General features: G+C 43.1%; 1 protein-coding gene across 1 annotated transcript; it reads left to right on the forward strand.

Moving 5' to 3' along the window:
- The first annotated feature begins 384 nt into the window (after positions 1–384).
- DUSP14 (dual specificity phosphatase 14) lies at positions 385–26,323 on the forward strand. The gene is made up of 3 exons (XM_060133232.1): positions 385–519; positions 23,850–23,932; positions 25,013–26,323. Exon 3 carries the CDS (start codon positions 25,105–25,107, stop codon positions 25,699–25,701), a length of 597 nt encoding a protein of 198 aa, XP_059989215.1. The 5' UTR covers positions 385–519; positions 23,850–23,932; positions 25,013–25,104; the 3' UTR covers positions 25,702–26,323.
- Positions 26,324–27,460: the final 1,137 nt, after the last annotated feature.

Raw genomic sequence — 27,460 nt, forward strand, 5'->3', positions numbered from 1 at the left:
ACACCCTTTACATTTGTATTGTTTTCTTGCCTTTAACCCTCTCACATCCAGAAAGTACCCTAGTTCATCATCCCTGCACCCACGCCCAAACCCAGTTTGTAGGTAGACGCTGAAGTGGGGAAGGAGCGGGGGCGTATGTTGAGACACAGATGAGGACACAACAAGAGCCCCCTGAGCAGAGGTCTGCCGCTGCAGCTGGGGCGGTGCGAGCCGGGGTCGCGCCCCGGACTCCCCGCTCGGCGGCGGAGGGCACAATGCGCACGCGCGCCGTCCGCAGCTCCGCGCGTGCCCCCCGGCTCGCCCCGCTACGCGCAGCTTGCCTCTAGCGCCGAGGCCCCGCCCCCGCCCGGAGCGCCCGCCCCGCCTGGGGAGAGGGCGGTGGGGCGCAGGGAGCGTGCGCGCGGCCCGCCCCGGGCGCGGGCGGAGGGGAGAAGGAGGGGCGTGCGCGCGGCGGATAACCGGCAGAAGCCGGGAGCAGCGCAGGAGGGAAGAGCGTCAGCTGCGAGCCCGGGCGAGCCGGTATGGGGCCCGCGGGCTAGGGCAGGGGGCAGCGGGCGGGCGGGACTTGGCGCCGACCGGGCCCCGGGGCCCTGGCCGGACCGGATGGCCGAGGGCCTGCGCGAACGTGGTCTCTGGAAACTTTGTGCCGGCGTCCCCCACCTGCTCTCGGGCGGTTCTCGCATCCTTTGGGCGGCGGGGAGAGGAGAGGCCCGGCGCCCAACGCAGCGCCCCCTCCTCACCGCCCGACCCTGCCTCGCCGGCTCTCGGCGCGCATTCCCCGCCCCCCGCCCCGCCACCCCGGCTGCTTCCCCACTGCGGCGACGCCTGGGCCGGGGTCCCAGCCCTCTGGTTCCTTCGCGAGCATCCTTTCTGTTCCCCTCCCCCTCCCTGACCCCTCTGCTCTGCGGTCCAGCCATGGCCTCTCTGCCTCCTCACCCCGTCGCCACCATTCGCCCGCTCCGAGCCACGGGAGCGTCGGCGGCTTTTTGCGTCTTCCAAAGGTTTCTGGTGCGTTGGTAGAAGCAACTTGACTTTCAGCAATGCCAAGTATTCAACTTGAGTATTTCTCTACGGTGGTGGATTGGTGAGCACAGTGCTAACATGTCTTTTTATTTCTCCTAAGTACCCTTGCTCCACAGCGAAGTTGAGTCGTTGTTTGTGTGCGAGAGGAGTTGCATGCTGTATGTAGTTGCCTTAAGTGGATTGTATAACGATATTTTATTTAGGTGGATGTTTCCAGTGGTGCCAGCCAGTGTTATGGTAACTGGGCATCCCAGAGGCAAGGGAAGGAGGAGTGACTTAAAAATGCAGTTCTACTGTGTAGGGATTTTTTTTTTTTTTAAGTGCCTTGTGCTTTTCATCCAGCAAGGCCTCAGGGCGTTTAGCACGTGTTAACTAGCTGTTCAATGTAGTTTTAAGAGAGAGGTAAGTAGAAAGCATTACGTCCCATTTTACGGATTTGAAAACGGAGGCAAAACGACAAGTCCCGATTCTTTACTCATCTGAAAGGAATATGGACCAGAGTTCCTGGAATTCCTAGTCCATGAGGCCACTCAGAAATGTCATGGAATGTTGGAACGTACTCCCTGAGACTGTACAGATCAGTTAAAAGTCACGGGATGGGGCTGCCAGCAGCTCCACGCTTGGGACTCAGCTCTGTCACAAAGTTAAGTGATACTGAACAAGTCACAGCTGCTCTCTGCGTGTTTCCTAGTCTTTAAAATGAGGGGAACAAAGGTGCTGTATTCTTTGCAAAGTTGTGTGAGTGTATCTGGAAGCTCCACTTCCTTGAGCTGCATTTGGTGACTGTTAACTTGTTGTGGACTCTTAAAGGCCCCCATTCTCAGGTTTCCTTTAGAAATGCAGGGAAGGAGGAGCCCCCAGAATGAATAACTGCCTCATCTTCACCAGAGGCACCTGAGAATTCACATCAGGGACAGGCTGAGGCAGGGACCCCGACGTGGGTGGGAGCAGAGGGTTGCCTGGTGGAGGAAGGAAGGAGCCCTGCACAGGCGGCTTGACACATGGGCCCTACTCCTGCCTCCAGCTCTGACTCATCTTCTGACGCTTGGGGGAGGAGAGGTAGATGCTTGATATTTTTGGCTTTCCCCCATAAAATGGGAGACAGTTTACTTCATTCGAAGGCTTTTTAACGTTAGTGTCCAACGTATCTATGCTGTGTTCTTAGCTGAAATCTCTCACATTGGTTGAATGCAGGTATGATTTGTGTAATATTCTTTAATATAATGGTATAAATCTATATTCTTACCATAAAAAAATTGGCCAGGTGTGTAAGTACAGGAAATCCTTTAAAACTTTAGCATTTTAAAATGTTGCTCCTTAGGGAAGGAACTGTGTTTGGTAGGTTCTTTAGCAATTGGGATTTTATTTTAAGGCGAGGTGGATTACAAATACTTTTTCCCAATACCAAGAATTAATCATTCTCTGTTTGGAAAAATATTAAAACTTTACAGATAAGATTAAAACCTTCTTTTGAGCATCTGTCCCAAAAGTAACTGCTGCGTGTATCTTTATTGGTCTGTGTGTATTCTTTTAGACTTTTCTAAGCATTTTCATAAATGTCTGTTTGCACAAAGTGATTTTTTTTTCTGGTTTGCATAGTCTGAAAACCTCTAGCTTATTTTTTTCCTGAGTGACTTTTTAAATTGAAATAGATTATTATAAAATTAACCAATCCTGTTTATAGAGACTGGGTTTCTGTCTAGAACAGATAGCATGTGTTTTAAATACAGCTGGTCGTAAAGTTGTATTAACCCTGATAGCATGGTAGTATTTCTCCAGGCAATGCAGAAATGACCCCTTCTTAACTTCAAAACAGTTAAATCATTAAGAACCTTGGCGTTACTCTTGGTTGCAAATAAAAACTTCCCCCATTAAAAACAAAAATCTACTGTATTCGTCTTTTCTTTGTTTGTGAGGAGGCATAAAAGGGAGTGGAAAGCAGGGAGAGTTGCTAAAGCAACAGCACCTAAGTATAAACTTACAGAGCGAATATTTAAGATGGTAGCTTTAGTTATTTATGAAAGCCTGACTGGGGTGAAGACAGAAAGGGAAATGTTAATGTGGGCACAGTTCAAATCAGTAATTTCAGAAGAGAGGTGGGTTAAAACAAAATTCACATCAAGAGTGTATGGGTTTCTGGTGGTCCAGTGGTTAGGACTCTGCGCTGCCGAGGGCTTGGGTTCGGTTCGATCCCTTGTTGGGAAACTAAGATCCCACAAGCCGTGCAGCCCAGCCGAAAAAAAAGTGTTTATAGATAGACATTTATTGAGACTTTTGCCATGCGAAAGGTTCAGTGCTGACTACTGGGGTAGAAGGCAAATAAGGTCCTTGCCTCATGAAGCTGACAGGCCAGTAATGATATTCAGAGAGGAAGTGTTCTTTCCCCAGATAGGCCAGAATTGTAAGGGTTCTGAATTACTGGAAACCAACATTGTATTTATTTAACTTTTTTATTGTGAATTATAACACACAGAAAAGGGTATAAAACATAAATGGATAACTTAATTATTTTAAAGAAAACAGCTGTAACCATCTTGCAGGTTAAGAAGTACCCTCTTTCCACTCTTTCCCAATGACCACCTCTCTCCTTACCCCAGAGGTAACCCAGCCAGTAAATAGCTTCATTTTTGTGAAAGTCATTTCCTTTCTTTTCTACAGGCTTTATCACCTAAATACTAACCCTAAACAATATAGTTTCATTTTGCCTGTTTTTCACTTTTATGCAAATGGAATTAATGTAGGTATTCTTGTAAATCCATTTTGGGGGGGGTCAACATCATATATCTGTATATGTATGTAAGTGTGGGTATTTATACATATATGTATATACACACATATATAATTTTTTGGTTCAAATTCTTACAGCATTTATGGTTTTTAAGATTTATCCATGTTGTTACCTGTAACTGTAATTAGTTCATATTTGTATGCATATACCACAGGTTATCTATTTGTCTTCCGCTGTTGATGGACATCTGGGTTGTTTCTGGCCCAGGGCAGTTATGAATACTGCTGGTCATAGATGTGCATATCCTCAGCTTTACTAGCTGATGCCTATTTTCCAAAGCGGTTGTACCAATTCCTCCAGTGGTGTCAGCCTTGAACTTATAATCCACTGTACTTGCTGTTTAACCACAACATGTCTGGCTATTCCTTCTTTTTTTTTTTTTTGGTGGTACGCGGGCCTGTCACTGCTGTGGCCTCTCCCGTTGTGGAGCACAGGCTCCGGACGCGCAGGCTCAGCGGCCATGGCTCACGGGCCCAGCCGCTCTGCGGCATGTGGGATCCTCCCGGACTGGGGCACGAACCCGTGTCCCCTGCGTCGGCAGGCAAACTCTCAACCACTGCACCACCAGGGAAGCCCTGTCTGGCTATTTCTTGAATGAATGAATAAATTTCACCTAGGTGGCTTGATCCCTGGCCCTTCATGTGCCACTGTATTTTTATACACTTAAGTTTGTATGGTTTGGACTACATACCACCGAAAGCCAGAGATGGTTTTCCACTCTATGTGGCTGACAGGTACCCAATAGAATCCTTCCATTGATTTTGTTTTTTTAAACAGATGTGTAGTTATAGAGAAATTTAAATATGCAAAATGAAGTATTAAAAATTAAAATGTCTAGTACCTGGAAGTTTTAAAGATTTTGGAAGAATTTTACCTCTTGGGCCACCAGATGCCTTGATGTGGTGATTTGCATTGTGCTGGAGAATACTTGCCTTGTGCCCAGCTCTGAATGTGCAGGCCAGCAGTGCTGGCTTTAGTGTGTGATGTGTGCAGGAACCCAGGCCAGTACTTGTGAAAATACCCTCTAAGGACCGGTACTCACATGATTGTGTACACATGCAGATCCCTTAGAGGCACCAGCACAGGAATTCCTTGGCAATTCCAAAGGAACCACAGCTTCTTTGCTACAGGAATAAATGCTTCTTTTACAATCTTTGAAGTGTCCTTTTCTCCAAGTCTTCCTTTATACTCGACAGTAGAGGTAGTACCGGGTTTGATAGAGAGTTCCTGCTTTCTGAGTAGACAGTTGCCAGGGTAACTTTAATTGCCTGTGTTTGGTGTTGCTAGCTGGATTTAAAGCTGGGGTGTGTGTGAGAGAGAGAGAGAGGGAGGGAGGGAAAGAGAAAGAGGAAGGGAGAGAGGATAGGGAGGGATGGGAAGGTCAGGTCAGGACAGTTATTAAATTATTAAGTTCAGGTGTTTGTTGAGCATCTACTGTGCCTGGTGTTATCTGCTAACAGTCTCTTTCTATCCTAAGGGCAGAAATACAATTCTGTACGTTTAGAAAACACCTTTCAACTGTCATCATGAAATTATCTCTGAATAATAAGATAAATTAGCATCTGAAAAAAAACCCCACCCTTAAGTAGATCTTTTTCTTAGTTGGAGGGCTGATAGAAGAACAGTAGTCCAAAGAACGTGAGATTTGTAATTCCTTTAAATTTCTTCTGTAAGGCATCTTGGGAAATGGCTAAATTGCTCTATTTTCAGTCTTTACAAATCATGAATACTTTTTTACTCATATACTAAAGGGTTTTTTTTTTCAGATTCTCTAAAATAACCATAATTTTAAAAACTACATATGTATAAATTAGAAGTTTTTAAGAAAACATACCCATAGTAGGAGGATGAAAAGTAGTGTCAGAACCTCTTAATCTGAGTGATGGGGGGAGAAATTTTGTGTTTCGTGGTATCCTTTTCTAAAGGCTGTAATTTACAGAGGAGCTTTGTTTTCCACCTGTTGTGGGGAAGAGCGGGGAGCCCTGGTGCCAAGGTTACGGCCGTGTCCTGTTACGTGCAGCCCATGGCCCTCCCCGCTCACCTCAGCACTTCCCATTCTTGCTTTTACCCTGACAGAGAGTAACCTCCTATCCAGTTTGGTCAGCTTTCCCCTGCCATCTGGAGGTCTCAGTGAACAAAAAGGCCCTTCTGAAATTTATATGCAACTGCTGGGCTTACTGGTGCCTTGTCCCAGAACAGTTTCAGCATCGGTGGAGCATGGCAGGCCTTTTTGACTCCTTAGGTCTTTGAGTTTGCAGAGCCACAGGAGAAGACTCTTGAACAAGAGGGCGTTGCTTCTGTTAACTAGTAAACAGTGATGTGGCAGATAGAGCCACAGAGCCTTCCGATCAGCAGCCCAGTGATTCTCATGCAGGATTCTCATGCAGGGTCCTTAGAACCACTTGGAAAAATATTCCTTTGCCATATACTATGATGGCTTTATAACATAATTTCAACTAGTGGTTGGCAAATGTTTTTCTGTGAAGGGTCAGGTAGTAAATATTTTAGGCTTGTGGGCCATACAGTTTTTTTGTTTTTTAACTTATTTTATTTTTGGCTGCATTGGGTCTTCATTGCTGCACGCGGGCTTTACTCTGGTTGCAGTGAGCGGGAGCTACTCTTCGTTGTGGTGCGCGGGCTTCTCATTGTGGTGGCTTCCCGTTGGGAGCACAGGCTCTAGGCGTGGGGGCTTCAGTAGTTGTGGCACGCGGGCTCAGTAGTTGTGGCTCGTGGGCTCTAGAGCCCAGGCTTAGTAGTTGTGGCGCACGGGCTTAGTTGCTCCACGGCATGTGGGATCTTCCCAGACCAGGGCTCGAACCCGTGTCTCCTGCATCGCCAGGCGGATTCTTAACCACTGCGCCACCAGGGAAGTCCACAGTTTCTGTTGCAACTATTTAACTTGCCTTTTTAAGCTTGCCTTTGTAGCATGAAAATGCCACAGTTAATATGTAACAAATGAGCACGGCTGTGCTCCAGTAAAACTTCATTTATGAACACTGAAATTTTAATCTCATACAATTTTTATGTGCCATGAAACAGTGTTCTTCTTTTGAATTCTCTTTTAACCATTTAAAAATGTATAAACCATTCTTCTCTCATGGGCTGTACAGAAACAGGTGGCCAAGCAGACATGGCCTGCCTGCCATAGTTTGTCGGCCCCTGATTTGACCAAGAGTAGAATGAGGTTCAGAGACCATTGCATTCTCGTTTAGCATATGACTAGTAATTAGTAGTATAATCTACAAAGAACTATGTGTATTATCTCTTTCTATAAGACTATTTCTTTAGGAGACAATTAAAGCCAAGGGAATAACTTCAGGATGCCATGTTCTTTGACTCCTATTTAGCTAAAAACTTGATTCCTTCCTTTGCTCCAGGGAGGCTCAGATACACCCAGTTGCCCTCAAAATTCGGGAGGCTGCTGTCCCTCAGCAAGGATAAGGGTATGCAGCATCCAGCTAATGCAGGAGACTTACCTGGTTATCTTGTTCTGCTCAGAAACTCTCATAGATGATTACAGATGCCTTTGGTTTATAAAGAAAAATGGGAAGTTAATTCATCAGTAGTTTACAAATGAAGTTAATTTGGTGTGAAAGCACCAAAAATGTGGAAGCGGCCAGAGGTATGATATAGAGTCCCTGCAGGGAGAAGGTTGAGGCTCACTGCTTGAATTTTAAAAACGTTGATATATCTAGTGAGACATCAAACGGTTAGATGCTCAAAGAGTGCTCAACTGTTCACCATTGAGGTCTTAGTCCTGTGAACTTTATTCTAATTTATAAATTCGTTTTTGTCTCCCTTAAAGTAATAATGAGCTTCTAAGGACTGAGATCTTCTTTATGAAAGGTCCTGAGATTTCATGATTCTGCTTTTCAGAGGGCAGTAGTGACTTTCCCAATTTTGACGCAAACTTATATGTGCCATGGGTTTAATTGCTGACGTGATTTTTTTAAGTACTCTGGGTCTAGATGTTCTGACCTGTACAAATCAAAGTTCACCACTTAGCCAGGAGTCTGTGATTCATGTTTAATTTTTACCACTTACTCTTTGAAGATTTAAAAGTATGATTTGTATAGGCTGTGGCACAAATTGGTTTCCAGTTGTCACCAAACAAGCTTAAAAGTGATTGTGGAATCTTGTAAGCATTTTCTGGGTTCAGGATGATCAGACTTTTCACACCCAAAGACCATCTCATACCACTTAGCAGTTTAGGATTTTTTAGATGAATATCCAGATTATAGATAAAGTACAGACTAAATTTATGTTCCTTAATTTCTGTCTCTTCGGTTTTTATTTTCTTCCCCAGTGAAGTGTACATTTTGGTAGTCTTTAGATCAGTTGATCTGTTGTGGTCAGATTGTATGACTAATCAACAAATGGACAACTCATGGAGAAGGGGTTCTGGTCCCAGTGGGGTTACTCATTTTCTGTGTAGAGTCTGGAAAAGCCTCTTAACCTCCATTTACCTCTGATTCCTCATCTGGGAACCATGACAGCAGAATGACGCTGATCTGTGAGAGGCTGAGCGTGCTCGTGTGGCTTAAACAAAACAGGCGCTCGAGTTGGCTTCAGCAAGTCCAGTAGGACAGACCGAGGCAGATTAATGTGAGCTGTGTCTCTCACCCTTTAATGTGTAAACAAATCACCTGGGATCTTGTTAAGCGGTGGCGTCTGATTCTGGAGGTCTGGGATGGGGCCTGAGATTCTGCATTTCATTCAAGCTCCAGGTTGATGCTGCTGGGCCTTGGACCACACTTTGTGAGTAGTGAGGGGCTATAGAAAAGGGCTGGTGTTCTTCATTTGGAATCCCCAAAATAAGGAGGCTCTTGCAAGGCAAGAATGGCAGCATGTTTTAAATGGATTGGAGAAAAAGCATGATAGTGTAATCTATGAGACATTTCCCCAAGAAACAAACCACCCAGGTTTTCAGCACCACTGACTGTTTTACTTTGTCTTAACCCTGTGCCTTCTCTGCATTACTGCAGCACCTGCTGTTTGCACCACTCATTTGATTCGCTTATTGTTAGTCTATCTCTAATTGTTATTCATCTGTTTTATTCATTTTAAAAAATATTTATTTATTTATTTTTGGCTGCATTGGGTCTTCGTTGCTGTGCGCGGGCTTTCTCTAGTTGCGGCGAGCGGGGTCTACTCTTTGTTGTGGTTCACGGGCTTCTCATTGCGGTGGCTTCTCTTTGTTGAAGAGCGCGGGCTCTAGGCATGCGGGCTTCAGTAGTTGTGGCACGCGGGCTCAGTAGTTGTGGCTCGTGGGCTCTAGAGCACAGGCCCAGCAGTTATGGCGCATGGGCTTAGTTGCTCCACGGCATGTGGGATCTTCCAGGACCAGGGCTTGAACCCGTGTCCCCTGCATTGGCAGGCGGGTTCTTAACCACTGTACCACCAGGGAAGTCCTCATCTGTTTTATATGTGTATCTTGTGTCGTCTCTTGAAGATGATAAAATCCTAGCACAGGGTGATGTCTTCTGTTACTTTATATCCCTGTTCTAGTGTCTGTTGCTGCATAGCACACCATTCCAAAACTCAGTGGTATAAAAATCATTTTTATTCTTGACCTACAGGAATCTGTGTTTGCTCACAGATTCCTGTAGGTCAAGAATTTGAACCTCATGTAGTGGGGACAACTTGTCTTTGCTCCACAGTGTCTGGGGGTGACTTAATGGCTGGGAGCTAGAATCACTGAAGTGTCTTGACTCACATATTTAGTAGTTGATCCTGGCTGTCAGCTGGGATCTCCGCTGGGCTGCTGGCTGTAACACCCACATATGACCTCTCCACATGGTGACTCTGCCCGGCTTCTTTGGGCTGCCTCACAGCATGGCAGCTGGGTTCCAAGAGCAAGTCTCAAGAGACTAGGGAGAGGTGTTTGACATGTTTATGATCTAGCCTCTGAAGCGTCGTTTCTACTGTTCTCTTTTGGTTGAGTTGGTCACGTTGTAAGAAGGTCATGGGGGGTGCAGGGTATTGTTATGGCCATTTTTCGCCAATACATTCTGCCACAGTCCCCAACAGCACTTAGAATAGTGTTGAACACGTGGCATGAACTCAGTAAGTACTGTTGTGTGAATGAGTGACAAGTAACTTAAACACCAAGGTGGATGAGGACCAGACTAAAAAACTCAATTCCAAATGTAAACAGATTGCCCCCTGATACCCAAATAAATGCATATGTTCACCTTTTATAGATAGTTATTTATAGTCTCTTCTCTCTACTTACTCTGTTTCCAACATGAGAATCTATGAATTTATCGTATGGAACTAAACTTCTAAAGAATGTGCATCTCTGTCACTATTAGCATGCTTTTTTTCCTTGCTCTCATCAAGTGGACTGCCTGTGTCCTCCTTTGGACTGTGGTATATTCTCCATCCAGCAGCTGGCTAGTGTCTTAAAATGATCAGCCTTTGTTAGGCTCAGTTCATGGGCTAGTGGTCCACATGAGGATATCAAGATGTCAGCCAGGTCACGACTACACGGGCAGTTGCTCTACAGCTACACACTGGGGCAATATCGGTGGCCAAACTAAAATGGTGATTCTCAGATTCTTTAGTTCTATGTGTATTATGTGTATTTATCCTCTTCCCAGCCATCTTATCAGTTAAATTATATGGTGGGAAAAGCAAAAACAACCCCTTCTCCAAATGTAAGATGTTGAGGTGTTTCAGCAAATTGCTAAAGCTTTCCAGATTAAGTGAGAACAATTTGTGAATATCTTTTATTTCATTTTATTTTAACATGAATATAACTCAGTATTTGAATTTTATTCTTAATTTTTTTAATATAAATTTACTTATTTTTGGCTGCATTGGGTCTTCGTTGCTGCGTGCAGGCTTTCTCTAGTTGCGGGGAGAGGGGGCTACTCTTCATTGTGGGGTGCAGGCTTCTCATTGCGGTGGCTTCTCTTGTTGTGGAGCAAGGGTTCTAGGCGTGCGGACTTCAGTTGTTGTGGCACGTGGGCTCAGTAGTTGTGGCTCGCGGGCTCTAGAGCGCAGGCTCAGTAGTTGTGGTGCATGGGCTTAGTTGCTCCGCGGTATGTGGGATCTTCTTGGACCAGGGCTCGAACTCGTGTCCCTTGCGTTGGCAGGCAGATTCTTAACCACTGCACCACAAGGGACGTCCCTATTCTTTTTTTTTTTTTTTTTTTTGCGGTACGTGGGCCTCTCACTGTTGTGGACTCTTCCGTTGCGGAGCACAGGCTCCGGATGCGCAGGCTCAGCGGCCATGGCTCACGGGCCTAGTTGCTCCACGGCATGTGGGATCTTCCTGGACTGGGGCACGAACCCGTATCTCCTGCATCGGCAGGCGGACTCTCAACCACTGCGCCACCAGGGAAGCCTGGGACGTCCCTATTCTTAATGTTTTGTCAGAAAGTTTTTTCCCTTGAATTTTGCCACACTGTGATTTTTATTTTTAAGAGTATTTTAACTTCTTTCCCCAGTGGAACACATTTCTAATTTAATAACGAAATGTAATGAGAAAAGTAGTATTTATTTACAACAATGTAGGCTAAAATGTCTCTTTTATTTTAAAATTTTTATTATTATTTTTTAAATGAATTTATTTTTGGCTGCATTGGGTCTTTGTTGCTGTGTGTGGGCTTTCTCTAGTTGTGGCGAGTGGGGGGCTACTCTCCGTTGCGGTGCGCAGGCGTCTCATTGTGGTGTCTTGTGGAGCATGGGCTCTAGGTGTGTGGGCTTCAGTAGTTGTGGCACGCGGGCTCAGTAGTTGTGGCTCGCAGGCTCCAGAGCGCAGGCTCAATAGTTGTGGACCAGGGCTGAACCCGTGTCCCCTGCATTGGCAGGCAGATTCTTAACCACTGCGCCACCAGGGAAGCCCACCTCTCTTTTAAAAAGGGTGACTTTAAGAGTTTTTTTTTTTTGAAAGAACTAGATAAACATTTACTTCAATGGAAAAAGAAAATGTGATTACATAGGCTTTTCATGTATTAAAAAATAAAAACAATGTAGGCCTCCAGTATATACTGCAAACCTCTGAAATCCGTAAAGCTAAAAATATCTTAGATCAGTTTACATGGTCATCTCTAGCACCACTGTGTCCATTTTTCTGCTTATTCAACATGAGGAGAAAAAGCAGTAGATAGAATTTCAGTTCTTTAACTCCTGATTCTAGTGATTTTTGTGATTAAAAAAAAAAAAAAGCTTCTGTGGCAGTGGGACGGGTGCTCTGAATAGGCTGTGACACCAGGTAGCGATTGTGCGTCTGCTGCCGGTATAGACGCTGGTGCCACATTCCAGCAGCTCGCCAGTGCAGGGAGCGGGCTGTTGTTAATAGCTTAATGCATTATTGAGATTACAGGCCCACTGGGTAGACACTAATTCTGCATTTTACTTAGCATTTAGCACTTTGATGTTCGTTATTCAAAGAGACCAGCACCATCCCTGACATTTCTTATAACTTGTTAAACAACAACAACAAAAACACCTCTGGGGTTGGTTTAGGACACCTCCTCTTTTTTGTCTTTCACCTCACCCCACCCCCATTCCCCTGGCCAGGAAAGCATTTTTCCCTCCAAGAAGTAAATGCAGCTGCCAGAGCAACTTGGGAGGGCTGAGTTGAACACCATGGACAGCGACATGGACACTCCTTGGTGTTCTCTCTGGTCATCCTTGTCCCAGAGACCAGTGTGCTGCAATGGGAGTGGTGCTGTCACTCAGAAGGCATCTTGCAATCATTGATCCCTCAAACATGGTCAGTCTTTTACTCTCCTAATAGATATCCTTCTCCGTTTTCCTGTACACATTCACTAAGTTGATTTTGACACACCTGTGATGTAATATGCATGTTTTCTTTTTTTCATTATGATCAGAATCTGCTAATCTTAGAAATGAAGCAAACTAGGGCTTCCTGTTGTGCCTGCTCTGGGACTGCTCCTTGCTGAGGTCCCCCTGCTATCAGGAGAGCGTGCTGGGTCCTGAAAGGTGTACCTGTCTGTGGCAGTATTTCCCTCTTCTGGGCAATAGGAGAAACTGGGGCAGCCCATTTGGGGTCATTCTTCTCTGTGTGTAGCATTTGAACATGTCCTGCTTAGGCAGATCTAAGGCCCCTCGTGCACTGAAGGTGCTGGTGGGGTGGGAGTCCTGTAGGGCAGGTAGTGAGGCCGCAGCCACCCCCGCACAGGCACAGAGAAGCTGTGTGTGGGCTTGAGCAAGGGATCCAGACACCTTGGATCTTCTCTTGGCCCTGTGACTTATCTTCTGCAAGTTGAAATCATCTCACCCTTTCTGAACCTTGTATTTTTCGATCTGTAAAAGGGGTCGGGAGTGTTGGTCAGAGGAGCATCTGTGCCCTCTGAGTGCTCTCTGGCAGAAGTTGTTTTTCTAAACCTTGGACTCAGCTTTGGCATTTTAAACAGGTTTTTGGCACGAGACTGACTAGCAGCAGCAGGGAGGGAGCATCATGTCTGTCTCACTTGGATTCTGCCCTGAGGACTCACAATCTGCCTTCTTTTCCCTGCAGCACCAAGTACCCTATCACTGCCTGACGAATGGGAGTTAACTGAGTAAGCTAGGCTTTCAGCCCACCCATCACTTACCCATGGCCCTTGATGAAGACCTTTCTGCTGAAAAGGCCAGTGAGCCTGGGACACATGCCTCAGGAGGGCAAGTGGTTTTCCCAAAAGTATAATTATTTGGGAGACCACGAGACTGAGTCCCTCTTAATTAGACAGTAACTAGATAACCTGGTTGGAAATTTGATTAGCATCTTCCACATTGAGGATGGAGTTATCACCAGCAGTTCAAAAGCCTAACTTTGTGTGTTTATTACCACGGTGACTTTGCTTTTTAAACCCTTAGGATTCTGCCAGGGAAAGACTTGGAAGTGGCATGAGAATGTGCTCTGCTGCAGGACAGGCTGTTCTTTTAAAGTTCTGCCTGTTTCCATGCATATCTGACCCTCACATCCGCATGCATTTCCTTATGCGACTACTTCCTTGTTCGTCTTCATGATGCAGTTTCACCTATATACGTCTGTGTACCTCTGTATCATTGGTCAGCAGGTGTGGTCCCCAAACGAGGGGGGTGGTAAGCTTGGGCAAGGCAGCTCCCTTCAGGCACGGGCGGTTTCTGGGGAGAGACTTGTGATCCGTCGGCACCTGCATTCTGAGTGCCTCAGTCTTGAAGGGGAATCTGGGTGGCACACCACAGCATCCACCTCTGCAGCGGTTCTCAAAGTGTGTCCTCTGACCAGCAGCATCAGCATCACGTGGGAAATAAGTGGCAGCTCTAGAGCCCATCTCCAGAACTACTAAACCAGAAACTCTGGGGGCGGGGCATAGCAATCTGTTTTAACAAGCCCTCCAGGTGATTCTGATGCAGGCCAAGTGTGAGAACCACTGCAGTATAAAGCTGGAATTATTTTCATTTTTTAAATTGAGGTATAATTGATATAGAACATTGTGTCAGTTTCAGGTGCACAACATAATGATTCAATATTTGTGTATATTGCAAAATGATCATCATGGTAAGTCTAGTTAACGTCTGTCACCATACATAGTTAACAGAATTTTTTTCCTGTGATGAGAACTTTTAAGATTAAGTTGCTCTCTTAGCAACTTTCAAATATGTAGTACAGTATTAACTATAGTCACCATGCTGTACATCACATTCCCATGACTTATTTTATAACTGGAAGTTTGTATCTTTTAACCTTGTTCACCCATTTAGTCCCCACCTCTGACAGCCAACAATCTGTTCTTTATATCTATGAGCTTTTTTTTTTTTTTAAAGATTCCATGTATAACTGATGCTATACAGTATTTGTCTTTCTCTGACTTACTTCACTTAGCATAGTGCCCTCAAGATCTGTGTTGTTGTAAGTGGCAAGATTTCCTTCTTTTTTATGGCTGATTAATATTCCATGGTGTGTATATATACCAAATTTTCTTTATCCATTCATCCATCCATGGACACTTAGGTTGTTTCCGTGTCTTGGCAGTGAACATGGGGATGCATATATCTTCTCGAGTTAGTGTTTTTGTTGGATAAATACCCAGAAATGGAATTGCTAGATCATATGGTAATTCTATTTTTAACTTTTCAAGGACTCTCCATACTGTTTTCTGTAGTGGCTGCACCAATTTACATTCCCATAAACAGTGCACAAGGGTTCCTTTTTCTCCACATCCTTGCTAACACTTTTTATTTCTTGTCTTTTCAATAATAGCCATTATAACAGGTGTGAGTGAAGTGATATCTCATTGTGGTTTTGATTTGCATTTCCCTGATGATTAGTGATGTTGAATACCTTTTCATGTACCTGTTGACCATCTGCATTTCTTCTTTGGGAAAATGTCTATTCAGATCCTCTGCCCATTTTTAAATCAGATTGTTTGGGGTTTCTTTTTTGCTATTGAATTATACACACTGTTTATGTATTTTGGATGTTAACCCCTATTGTTCATATCATTTGCAAATATTTTCTCCCATTCCATAGGTTGTCTTTTCATTTGTTTAGTTTCCTAAACAAAAGCAAAGGCTTTTTAGTTTGATTTAGTCCTACATTTTTATTTTTGCTTTTGTTGCCGAATCCAAAAAATCACCACCAAGACCAGTGTGAAGGAGCTTATCACCTCCTATGTTTTATTCTAGGAGTTTTATGGTTTCAGGTCTTAACAGTCAACTCTTTAATACACTTTGAGGTTTTTTTGGTATGGTATAAGATAGTGGTCCAGTTTCATTCTTTTGTGGTGTTCAGTTTTCCCAACACCATTTATTGAAGAAGCTGTCCTTTCCCCATTGTATATTCTTGATTCCTTTGTTGTAAATTAATTGACCATATATACATGGGTTTATTTCTGGGCTCTATTCCGTTTCATTGATCTATGTGTCTTTTTTTATGCTGATGTCATACTGTTTCGATTACTATAGCTTTGTAATATAGTTTGAAATCAGGGTGTGTGATGCCCCCCAGCTTTGTTCTTTTTTCTCAAGATTGCTTTGGCTATTCAGGGACTTTTTGTTTCCATACAAATTTTATGATTGTTTATTTCTGTGAAAATGCCATTTGATAGGCATTTGATAATTTTGATAGAAATTTTATAGGGATTGCACAGAATCTGTAGATTGCTTTGGGTATTATGGACACTGTAACAATATTAATCCAGTTCATGAGCACCAAATATATCTTTCTATTTATTTGTGTGTTCTTCAGTTTCTTTTATAAATGTCTTACAGTTTTCAGCATACAGGTCTTTCACTTCCTTGGTCAAATTTATTCCTTAAATATTTTATTTTTCCTGATGCAGTTTTTTTTTTTTTTTTTTTTTTTTTTTTTGTGGTACTCGGACCTCTCACTGTTGTGGCCACTCCCATTGCGGAGCACAGGCTCCGGGCGTGCAGGCTCAACGGCCATGGCTCATGGGCCTAGCTGCTCCGCGGCATGTGGGATCTTCGGAGACCGGGGCACGAACCCGTGTCCCCTGCATCGGCAGGTGGACTCTCAACCACTGTGCCACCAGGGAAGCCCCCTGATGCAGTTTTAAATGGAATTGTTTTCTTAATTTCTCTTTCTGATAGTTCACTATTAATCTATAGAAATGCAACGATTTCTGTATATTGATTTTGTATACTACTTTACTGAACTCGTTGATTAGTTCTAACTTTTTTTGTGTGTGTCCAGTCTTTAGGGTTTTCTATATATAATATGTCATCTGCAAATAGTGACAGTTTTACTTCTTCCTTTCTGATCTGAATGCTTTTTATTTCTTTTTCTTGCCTAATTGCTCTGGCTAGGACTTCTAATACCATGTTGAATCAAACTGGCAGGAAGGGGCATCCCAGTCTCTTTCCTGATCTTAGAGGAAAAGCTTTCAGCTTTTCATCACTCAATATGTTGTTAGCTGTGGACTTGTCATATATGGCCTTTATTATGTTGAGGTATGTTCTCTCTATACCTGCTTTGTTAAGAGTTTTTATCATAAAGGGATGTTGTATTTTGTCAGATGCTTTTTCTGTACCTATTGAGATGATCGTGTGATTTTTATCCTTTTCTTAGTGTGGTGTACCACACTGATTAATTTGCAGATGTTGTACCATCCTTGCATCCATGGGATAAATTCCACCAGATCATGGTGTATGATCCTTTTAGTATATTGTTGAATTTAGTTTGCTGCTATTTTGTTGAGTATTTTTCCATTATGTTTATCAGAGATATTGGCCTGTAATTTTTTTTCTTGTGGTGCCCTTGTCTGGTTTTGGTAGTAATGTAATGCTGGCCTTGTAGGATGAGTTTGGAAGTGTTTGCTCCTCTTCTGTGTTTTGGAAGAGTTTAAGGATTGGTATGTATTTTCTTTTTTTAAAAAATTTATTTGGCTGTGCTGGGTCTTAGTTGCAGCACATGGGATCTTCGTTGTGTAGGCTCTTAGCTGAGGAATACGGGATCTAGTTCTAGACCAGGGATTGAACCCAGGCCCCCTGCCTTGGGAGCACAGAGTCTTAACCACTGGACCACCAGGGAAGTCCCTAGTATGTATTATTTAAATGTTTGGTTGAATTCACCAGAAAAGCTGACTGTGTCCTGTACTTTTGTTTGTTGAGGGGTTTTTGATTATGGAGTCAATGTTCTTCCTAGTTATTGGTCTTCATATTTTCTTCATGATTCAGCCTTGGTGTATAATTGTTAATAGTAGTCTCTTATGATCCTTCGTATTTCTGTAGTATCAGTTGTAAAAATTTCTTCCTTCACTTCTGATTTTGAGTCCTCTTGTCTTTTTTTTTTTTTTTGAGTCTAGCTAAAGGTTTGCCAATTTTATCTTTTCAAAGAGTTTCGCTTAGTTTCATTGATCTTTTCTATAGTGTTGTCTTTTTAGTCTCTATTTTCCTTCTGATCTTTGTTATTTCCTTCCTTTTACTGACTTGGGTTTTTGTTTGTTCTTTTTCTAGTTCCTTGAAGTGTAAAGTTATGTTCTTTTTTTAAAAAAAAGAATTTATTTTTGGCTGCGTTGGGTCTTCATTGCTGTGTGTGGGCTTTCTCTAGTTGCGGTGAGCGGGGGCTACTCTTCGTTGTGTGTGGGTTTCTCATTGTGGTGGTTTCTCGTTGCAGAGCACGGGCTCTAGGTGCACGGGCTTCAGTAGTTGTGGAGTGTGGGCTCAGTAGTTGTGGCTCGAGGGCTGTAGAGTGCAGGCTCAGTAGTTGTGGCACACAGGCTTAGTTGCTCCACGGCATGTGGGATCTTCTCAGACAAGGGGTCGAACCCGTATCCCCTGTATTGGCAGGCAGATTCTTAACCACTGTGCTACCAGGGAAGTCCCTAAAGTTAGGTTCTTTATTTGAGATCTTCCTTGTTTCTTGATGTGTAGGCATTTATCATTATGAACTGCCCTCTTAGAAGTGCTTTTCTTGTATCCCATAAGTTTTGGTATGCTGTATTTCCAATTTCATTTGTCTCAGGTATTTTTTTGATTTCTCTTTTGATTTCTTTTCTGACCCATTGGTTGTTCAGTAACATGTTGTTTAATCTCCACTTATTTGTGAATTTTCCAGTTTTCTTCTTGTATTGATTTCTAGCTTCAGACTGTTGTGGTTCGAAAAGATGCTTGATGTGATTTCAATCTTCTTAAGTTTATTAAGGCTTGTTTTGTGGCCTAATATATGTCCTAGAGATTGTTCCATGTGCACTTGAGAAGAATGTGTATTCTCTTGCTTTTGGATGAAGTGTTCTGTATATATACGTTAAGTCTACCCGGTCTAATGTGTAGTTTAAAGCTGATGTGTCCTTACTGATATTCTGTCTGGATGGTCTATGCATTGATGAAAATGGGGTATTAAAGTCCCATATTATTGTACTGTTGTCTGTTTCTCCCTTGAGGTCTGTTAGTATTGCTTTAATTAATTTACTTTTTTAAAATTTTGGCTGTGTGGTGCAGCATGCAGGATCTTAGCATGTGGGAACCTAGTTCCCTGACCAGGGATCAAACCCATGCCCCCTGCCCTGAGAGCACAGAGTCTTAACCACTGGACCTCCAGGGAAGTCCCAATATTGCTTTATATATTTAGATGCTTCTATGTCGGATGCATAAATATTTACAACTGTTATATCCTCTTGTTGGATTGACCCCATTTATCATCATGTAATGCCCTTGTCTCTTTATTTTAAAGTCTATTTTGTCTAATTATAGCTACCCCAGCTTTCTTTTGGTTTTCATTTGCATGGAATATCTTTTTCCATCCTTTCATTTTCAGTCTGTGTGTGTCCTTACATCTGAAGTGAGTGTGTGTATCCTTACATCTGAGGTAGGCAGCATGTCTTTTTTTTTTTTTTAATCCATTCAGGCCCTTTCTGTCTTTTGATTGCAGAATTTAGTCCATTTACATTTAAAGTAATTATTGACTGCCATTTGGTTGTTTTCTGGATGTTTTGTAATTCCTCTGTCCCTTTCTTCTCTTGCTCTGCTACTTTGTGGTTTGATGATTTTTTGTGGTATGCTTAGATTCTTCTCTTCTTAGATCTTTTGTGAATCTGCTATAGGTTTTTGCTTTGTGATTACCATGAGGCTTACACATAACAACTTATAACAGTCTACGTTTAAACTCATTCTAAAGCACAACATTTTTACTCCTCCATCCCCCACATTTTTGTTTTTTATGTCACATTTTACACCATTTTATCTTGTATATCCCTTAATTATTATATTTTTACTACTATATCTTTTAATCTCCATACTAGCTGTATGAGTAATTAATCCATACCACCTTTACATTATATTTTTCTAAAGTGTACTATAGTTACCTCTATCAGTGAGACTTATGCTTCCATATGTTTTCCTGTTACTAATTAGTGGCCTTTATTTTCAGCTTTAAAAAGTTGCGTTCATTCTTGTAAGGCCAGTTTAACTTTTGCTTGTCTGGAAAACTCTAAATTCTGAATGACAACTTTGCTGGTATTTTTGTCTGGAAGTTTTTTCTTTCAACACCTTGAATATATCATGCCACTCCCTTCTGACCTGCAAAGTTTCTGCTGAAAAACTTGCTGATAGTCTTATGGGGGTTCTCTTGTACGTAACTAGTTGTATTCTTCTGGCTTTTAAAATTCTCTTGTGTTTTTACTTTGAACAGTTTAATTATAATGTGTCTTGGTGTGGGTATCTTTGGGGTTTGGTTTATTTGGAACTCTCTGGGCTTCCTGGATCTGGATGTCTGTTTTCTTCCTTAGGTCAGGGACTTTTTTATCCCTTTTCTCTCTCTCTTCTCTTTCAGACCCCTATAATGTAAATGTTGGTTTGCTTGATGTTATCCCATAAGTCTCTTAAGCAATCTTCACTTTTTTCATTCTTTTCTTTTTACTGCTTCAGTGGTTTGAGTTTTACTGCCCTGTGTTCAGGTTCACTGATCCTTTTTATGCTGTCATCTACTCTGCTGTTGAACCCCTCTAGTGTATTTTTCAGCTCTGTGACTTTTTTCATACTTCCTTATATTTTCTGTCTCTTTGTTGAAGTTCTGTGTTCATCCATTCTTTTCTCGAGTTAAGTGAGCATCTTTATGACCATGATTTTGAACTCTTTTTAACAGGTCAATCACTTATCTCCATTTCATTAACGACTTTTTCTGAGGTTTTATCTTGTTCTTTCATTTGGAGCATATTCCTCTACTTTTTCATCTTAATTTTAGACTCTCCCTGTTGGTTTCTGTGCATTAGATAAAAGAGCCACCTCTCCCAGTCTTGGAGGAGTGACCTTGTGTAGGAGATGAATCTTACCATTCAGCCCTGCCTTAATCTTGGTTGTCTCTCAAACCTTTGTGATGGTCCAGACTATTTTATTTTTAGTGGCTTCCAGTAGTTGCAGGTGGGTCCAGACTTGTCAGTATTCTATAGGGAAGGGTCTCAGTCACCAGCTTTTAAAGTATGTAAATATACAGTCTTGTGGGATGACTAGCAGTAAGTCCCACTGTCTGCCAGAGCCAGGTGATCTAGAGGTGTCCCTTGGGCAGCAGTGACAAAAATCAGGATACCAGATGAGTATACAAGTTCCTTTCTGGAAGATACCAGAGACTTGGAGTGAGGCAGAGGGTGAACACACAGATGGCATCCACTGGCTTCTGTCCCCAGAGTGTGCCAAAGCAGAAGCTGGCCCCTTAGGCTGAAGCTCCAGGAAAAGCAAATAGGCCTCTTTCACAGAAAGACTGAGGGTGTGTTTCAGTTGGCTGGCTGTGTTGTGCCCCAGGGTTGGTAGCCAGCCAAGAACTGTGTTTGCCCCCAGAGCTGGGTGATCAAGAGGTGTCCCCTGGGTGGCAGCCACAAAAGCCAGGGCACCAGACACACATAGAAGCTACTCTCTGAGAAACACTGGTGCTCTGGAACACAGCAGAGGGATAGCACAAAGACAGTGCCTGCCCTGTGAGGTCTCTGGAGAGGATTACAGTAGACCCTTATATGTGTGTTTAATTAGAAGCCTGCCTCTTAGGTTGCAAGCTATAACTATTTTTTAAAAACTATTTAAAAATGTTAAATATGCACGTCATAGGGCTCAGCCCTTCCACTCCTAGGTATTTAAGAGAAAGGAAGGCATATATGCACACTTACACATGAGTGTTTACATCAACTTTACTTGCACTAGTCTAAAACTAGAAACAACCCATTTCCATCAATAGGTGAAGAGATAAACCATGTTGTATCTGCACAATGGAATACTAGTCAGCAGTAAAAAGGAATGACCTGTTGATAGACACAGCTTCGTGGATGAATGTGACAATAATTATGCTGAGTGAAAAGCCAGACCAAACAGAAAAACCCTACATTGTATGATTCCATTGTATAAAAGTCTAGAAAATGTAAACTGTAGTGACAGCAGATCAGTGGTTGCTTGGGAATGGGGCTAGAGGGTGAGGGAGGGATGAATTATAAAGGAGCATGAGGAAATTCTGGGGGTGACGGATATGTTTATCATTTTGAGGTCATGGTGTCTTGAGTGTATACATATGTTAAACCTCATCAAGTTGTACATCAAATTGTATGTCAGCTGTGTCTCAACAGAGCTGTAAAAAAATGAAAATTTAAGTGCAGTGGTTACGTGGGAAAGGCAGAGGGACATACGGGGGAGGAACACTTCTTTTTTCAATTATATATATTCTTTTCCATTATGGTTTATCACAGGATATTGAATATAGCTCCCTGTGCTACACAGTAGGAACTCATTGTTTATCCATCCTGTATATAGTACTTTGCATCTGCTAATCCCCAACTCCCAATCCTTCCCCTCCACCCCTGTTTGGCAACCACAAGTCTTTTCTCTATGTCTGTAAGTCTGTTTTGTAGATATGCTCATTTGTGTTGTATTTTAGATTCCACATATAAGTGATATCATATGGTATTTGTCTTTCTCTTTCTGACTTCGCTTAGAATGAGAATCTCTAGGTCCATCCACGTTGCTGCAAATAGCATTACTTCATTCTTTTTTTATGGCTGAGTAGTATTCCACTGTATATATGTATCGCATCTTTATGCATTCATCTGTCGATAGACATTTAGACTGTTTCCATGTCTTGGCTATTGTAAATAGTGCTGCTATGAACATAGGGGTACATGTATCTTTTCAAATTATAGTTTTGTCTGGGTATATGCCCAGGAGTGGGATTGCAGGGTCATATGGCAACTCTATTTCCAGTTTTTTGAGGAACCTCCACACTGTTCTCCACAGTGGCTGCACCAGTTTACATTCCCACCAGCAGTGGAAGAGGATTCCCTTTTCTCCACACCCTCTCCAGCATTTATTGTTTGTAGACTTTTTGATGATGGCCATTCTGACTGGTGTGAGGTGGTACCTCATTGTAGTTTTGATTTGTATTTCTGTAATGATTAGCGATGTTGTGCATCTTTCCACGTGCTTATGGGCCGTCCGTATTTCTTTGGAGCAGTCTATTTAGGTCTTCTGCCCATTTTTCAATTGTGTTGTGTTTTTGCTGTTGAGTCGTATAAGCCGTTTGTATATACTGGAAATTAGGCCCTTGTCAGTGGCATCATTGGCAAATATTTCCTCCCAGTCTGTAGGTTGTCGTTTTGTTTATGGTTTTGTTTGATTTCTGTTGCCTTGGGAGCCTGACCTAAGAGAACAGCGGTACAATTTATGTCAGAGAATGTTTTTGCCTGTGTTCTCTTCTAGGAGTTTTATGGTGTCATGTCTTATATTTAAGTCTTTAAGCCATTTTGAGTTATGTTTTGTGAGGGTGTGTTCTAACTTCATTGATTTGCATGCCACTGGGGAAGGAACACATTTTTAATGATACTGATTGGTGTTCATATCGTTACATAAATGAGTAAATAAGAGGGCCAACCTGGAAGAGAATACAAAATGAAAGCAATTTCAAATTGCTGTCCACCACCAGCGCCTCCGGTAGCTGACGTTCAGAGCTGCAGCCACCTCCGCAGCACGGCTCTTCACAAAGCTGGCTGGCTGTGCACCCACTGTAGCATCTAGCATGCTGCAAACAGTCCCACACTGCCAGGTGGACTGTGGGCACAGGGAAGAGAGTCCAGCTTGCTCTGCATCTCTTGCTGGCCCCGTGAGCAGAGCCTTACATTTCAGCATGTTGTAGTCTCTGAATCTCCTCTCAAATTCATCTTGGTTGTGGCCAAAACAGCACTTAATATTTTTCACACCGTGGGTTGTGTGTCATTAACAGAAGTCTGAGACTTGGGTTGGTGTTTCTTACTGGCACATTCTTTAAAGGCACGTGGAGATATATTTAACATGCTTTCCACTTCCTAGATTTATTCCAGTCAAACCCAATTTCGTAGTAAAAACCCAGGAGGAGGGCTTGCCTGGTGGCGCAGTGGTTGAGAGTCCGCCTGCCGATGCACGGGATGCGGGTTCGTGCCCCGGTCCGGGAGGATCCCGCGTGCCGTGGATTGGCTGGGCCCGTGAGCCATGGCCGCTGAGCCTGCGCGTCAGGAGCTTGTGCGCCGCAGCAGTGAGAGGCCCGCGTACCGTAAACAAACAAACAAAACCCAGGAGGAATTCTTTTGAACTTCCTGATTGACCATATTCTTGCCTCTTTGTCTTTCTGCAGATCTGAGTTGTATCCACTCTCATCAGCACTCACTCACTTAGGACTTTGCAGACGCAGGACGCCAGAGTAATCAGACTCCTCAAGTGAGTAGTCCCAGCATCACCAGTCTGTGGAACCGGGGATGTTCCTGTCTAACTGAAATCACCGTGGGCATCCCTACGGTACCCTGGGTGGGGATAAGCACACTTCTCAGAGGGCACAGACTATAAAGTGGTATGAAAGACTACATAGAGATTATATAATATTGAATGTCTTTTACAATAACTACTGTACTAATGAAAGAATATAGATGTTCAAATGTTAAATTTTAATTCCAATACATCTTAAGCCAGTGGGATACATCTTGGAGCTTAGAATTGGCTGAGGAAGGTGAAGTAATTTAGCCACACCCGGGGTCAGGTCAGCTAAAATGCTCATTAACTTAGACGAATGAATTTTTGAGACCATGGCCTTCAAATTGCCTAGGATTGTTTCCACGGAAATGACATAGCACAGGTATTCAAATGTCACAAATATGATAGTTAGCTGTTTTTTAAATTATAAAGGGCTAAGGTGACCATATGTCCTGGCTTTTCTGTAACTGATCCAATTCAGTATCTCTTTAGTCTGCAAAGGCCACGCATTGGATGTATTACCTAAAGCGATATCGTTTTTATACTTTGTAAGTATAATCTATGTACGATCTCTATGTCTAGATTTAGGTTTAGGAGAATATGGCCATCATGGATGTGGAGGTAGGCAAGAGAAGTATATGAAAGAACATGGCCACAGAAAGGATCACAAGTTCTGATTTCTTCCTGATTACCAGGGAACACCACTCCCTTCAATAAGAGCAAGACCCTGCAAGGTTGTTGTTCAGGGAGTAGTTGGGCTTCTTTCTGTCTTTAACTTTTCCTAAAATAGGATGACTTTCTATTTAGTGCCTTTAAAAAAAAAAAAATCACCAGAGTGCTGACTTTTACATTGGTTTTGCATATTGGCATCTTAGACTACTTTTCCTAACTGTTAATCGATGAAAATGATTTGTCTACGTCCTGGAAAGCACACACTATTATAGAAAATAAGCATTTCTAATCCTTTTACCTTCCCATTCCACAAACACTGCAGAAGGCTGTGATGAATCAGTAGCATCTAAAGTACTGATATATACCTGTATTTTGCAGGAAAGTGACTGTAATTTCCAGTTCCTTGGTGGAGGAAAACAAAACACTCTGGTCTTACTTCCAATGATGCAAGTGTGACTGCTGGCGTCTTCATGAGCTCCAGAGGTCACAGCACGCTACCACGGACTCTCATGGCCCCTCGGATGATTTCTGAGGGAGACATAGGAGGCATTGCTCAAATCACTTCCTCGCTCTTCCTGGGCAGAGGCAGTATAGCCTCCAACCGGCACCTCCTCCAGGCTCGTGGCATCACCTGCATTGTTAATGCTACCATCGAGATCCCCAATTTCAACTGGCCCCAGTTTGAATATGTTAAAGTGCCTCTGGCTGACATGCCTCATGCCCCCATTGGACTCTACTTTGACACCGTGGCTGACAAGATCCACAGCGTGAGCAGGAAACACGGGGCCACCTTGGTGCACTGTGCTGCAGGGGTCAGCCGCTCGGCCACGCTCTGCATCGCATACCTGATGAAATACCACAACGTGTGCCTGCTGGAGGCGTACACCTGGGTGAAAGCCCGGAGGCCCGTCATCAGGCCCAACGTGGGCTTCTGGAGGCAGCTGATAGACTACGAGCGCCAGCTCTTTGGGAAGTCGACAGTTAAAATGGTACAGACACCTTATGGCATAGTTCCAGACGTTTACGAGAAGGAGTCCCGACACCTGATGCCTTACTGGGGGATATAGGTCACCAAAGCCTGCATCAGCAGCCCCTTGAGCAGTACCAGCATCTGCTGCACGCGTCTGCTCCCCTCTTCACCTTTCTTTCCAAATGGTTGACTTTTGGTTCTCCCTGAAGTGTTTTTTACACTGGGTGTTCATGTCTATCTTAAGAGAGAAAGGAGGGAGGGGAGGAACGTAAGGGGAATGCTTACATGACTACTGACATTTTTAAAACTAACATTTTGGAATAGTGTTTATGAAAATCTTTAACTGGCTTTTAATCCTTTTTAACAATTTGAACAGTTTAATAAACTGGTTCTGCTCTATTCTCAATCCCATGCCTTTTGGCATCATGGGAGGAGCTCAGTGCAAAAAATCACTTTGGGCCCCGATTAACCCTTTAGATACAAGCTTTGCCCAAGGCTGCCGACCAAACAAATGCTTAGGGAACATTGATACCAGTGTCAGTCTCTACTGGATCAGCCCTCTTTCCTTTCCTCCTATTATTTAGTGACTCTGTAAGTTAAAAAACAAGCCTTTATTATTTAGCTGTTAATTATAATGGAAAATCTGCAAACACTCTGTTGGAATCAGTGTGCCCCAGGACTATATTAGCATTATTTTTAATAAATATATCTGCTTAACATATTGGAATTTTTACTGATAAGAATTTCAGGGTGTGCGTGTGTGTATGTGTGTGGATGAGGGAAGAAAGATGCTCTCCAACAGCTATTAAAATACGGCTCCTGTGATAATTATGAATGCTCCTTAAATCAGACATCCCACTTGAATCATGTCAGCACTGCCCATCCTTGCAGATGGGCAGGTATTAACCTCATTCACAGTGTTGGAACAGTAGAAAACAGCACAGTGTACACTCTAATAAAAGGTACAGTTTTCAGTTGTCTCTTGGGAACTGGAGGGCACCAAAGCAGTGAGTCCTCCATCAAAGAAACTTTTTTTGTTTTTTTATAAACTTTAAAAACATATTTATTTTTGGCTGCACTGAGTCTTCGTTGCTGCGCGCAGGCTTTCTCTAGTTGTGGCCAGTGGGGGCTGCTCTTCGTTGCGGTGCACAGGCTTCTCATTGCGGTGGCTTCTCTTGTTGCGGAGCACGGGCTCTAGGCATGTGGGCTTCAGTCATTGTGCACATGGGCTCTGGAGTGCAGGCTCAGTAGTTGTGGCACATGGGCTTAGTTGCTCTCCGGCATGTGGGATCTTCCCGGACCAAGGCTTGAACACGTGTCCCCTGCATTGGCAGGTGGATTCTTAACCACTGCGCCACCAGGGAAGCCCCCAGAAACTGGATGGGACTTGGTAGAAGTTTCTATTAGCTCTTCTCTATTGCACGCTCCTGGGAAACCACTGGGTGTTAGCAGGTTGCTCCTTGCTTTTATAGGGGAGCTGCTTGTCCCAGCCACGGCTTTGTTTTACTTCATTTCCTTGCTTATCTATCTGTAGAAAAATTTCCTAGATTTTCAGTCTTTTTGGCAAGAAGCCCTACATATAATGCCAGTGGCCACATATTTCTATACATTATATCCTCCAGATTTTACCTGGTTTGTGGCAATGGTTTCCCTCTAAATTCCACCTTTTCTTATTTTATACACTTTGTCCACTTTTATAAGCATGCACCATTACTGTCTAGAAGGGAAAATTAAAATGAAATTAATAGTTTCTATGGGAAATCAGAGCACCCCATAAATGCCTCAGCAGCACATGATCAAAAATCAATCAGAAAAAACAAACTGGCTGTGGAGGCTACGGCTTCTACAGTATGGAG

This window comes from Lagenorhynchus albirostris, chromosome 20 (assembly GCF_949774975.1).
Source record: "Lagenorhynchus albirostris chromosome 20, mLagAlb1.1, whole genome shotgun sequence".
In the NCBI taxonomy this organism is placed as follows: domain Eukaryota; kingdom Metazoa; phylum Chordata; class Mammalia; order Artiodactyla; family Delphinidae; genus Lagenorhynchus; species Lagenorhynchus albirostris.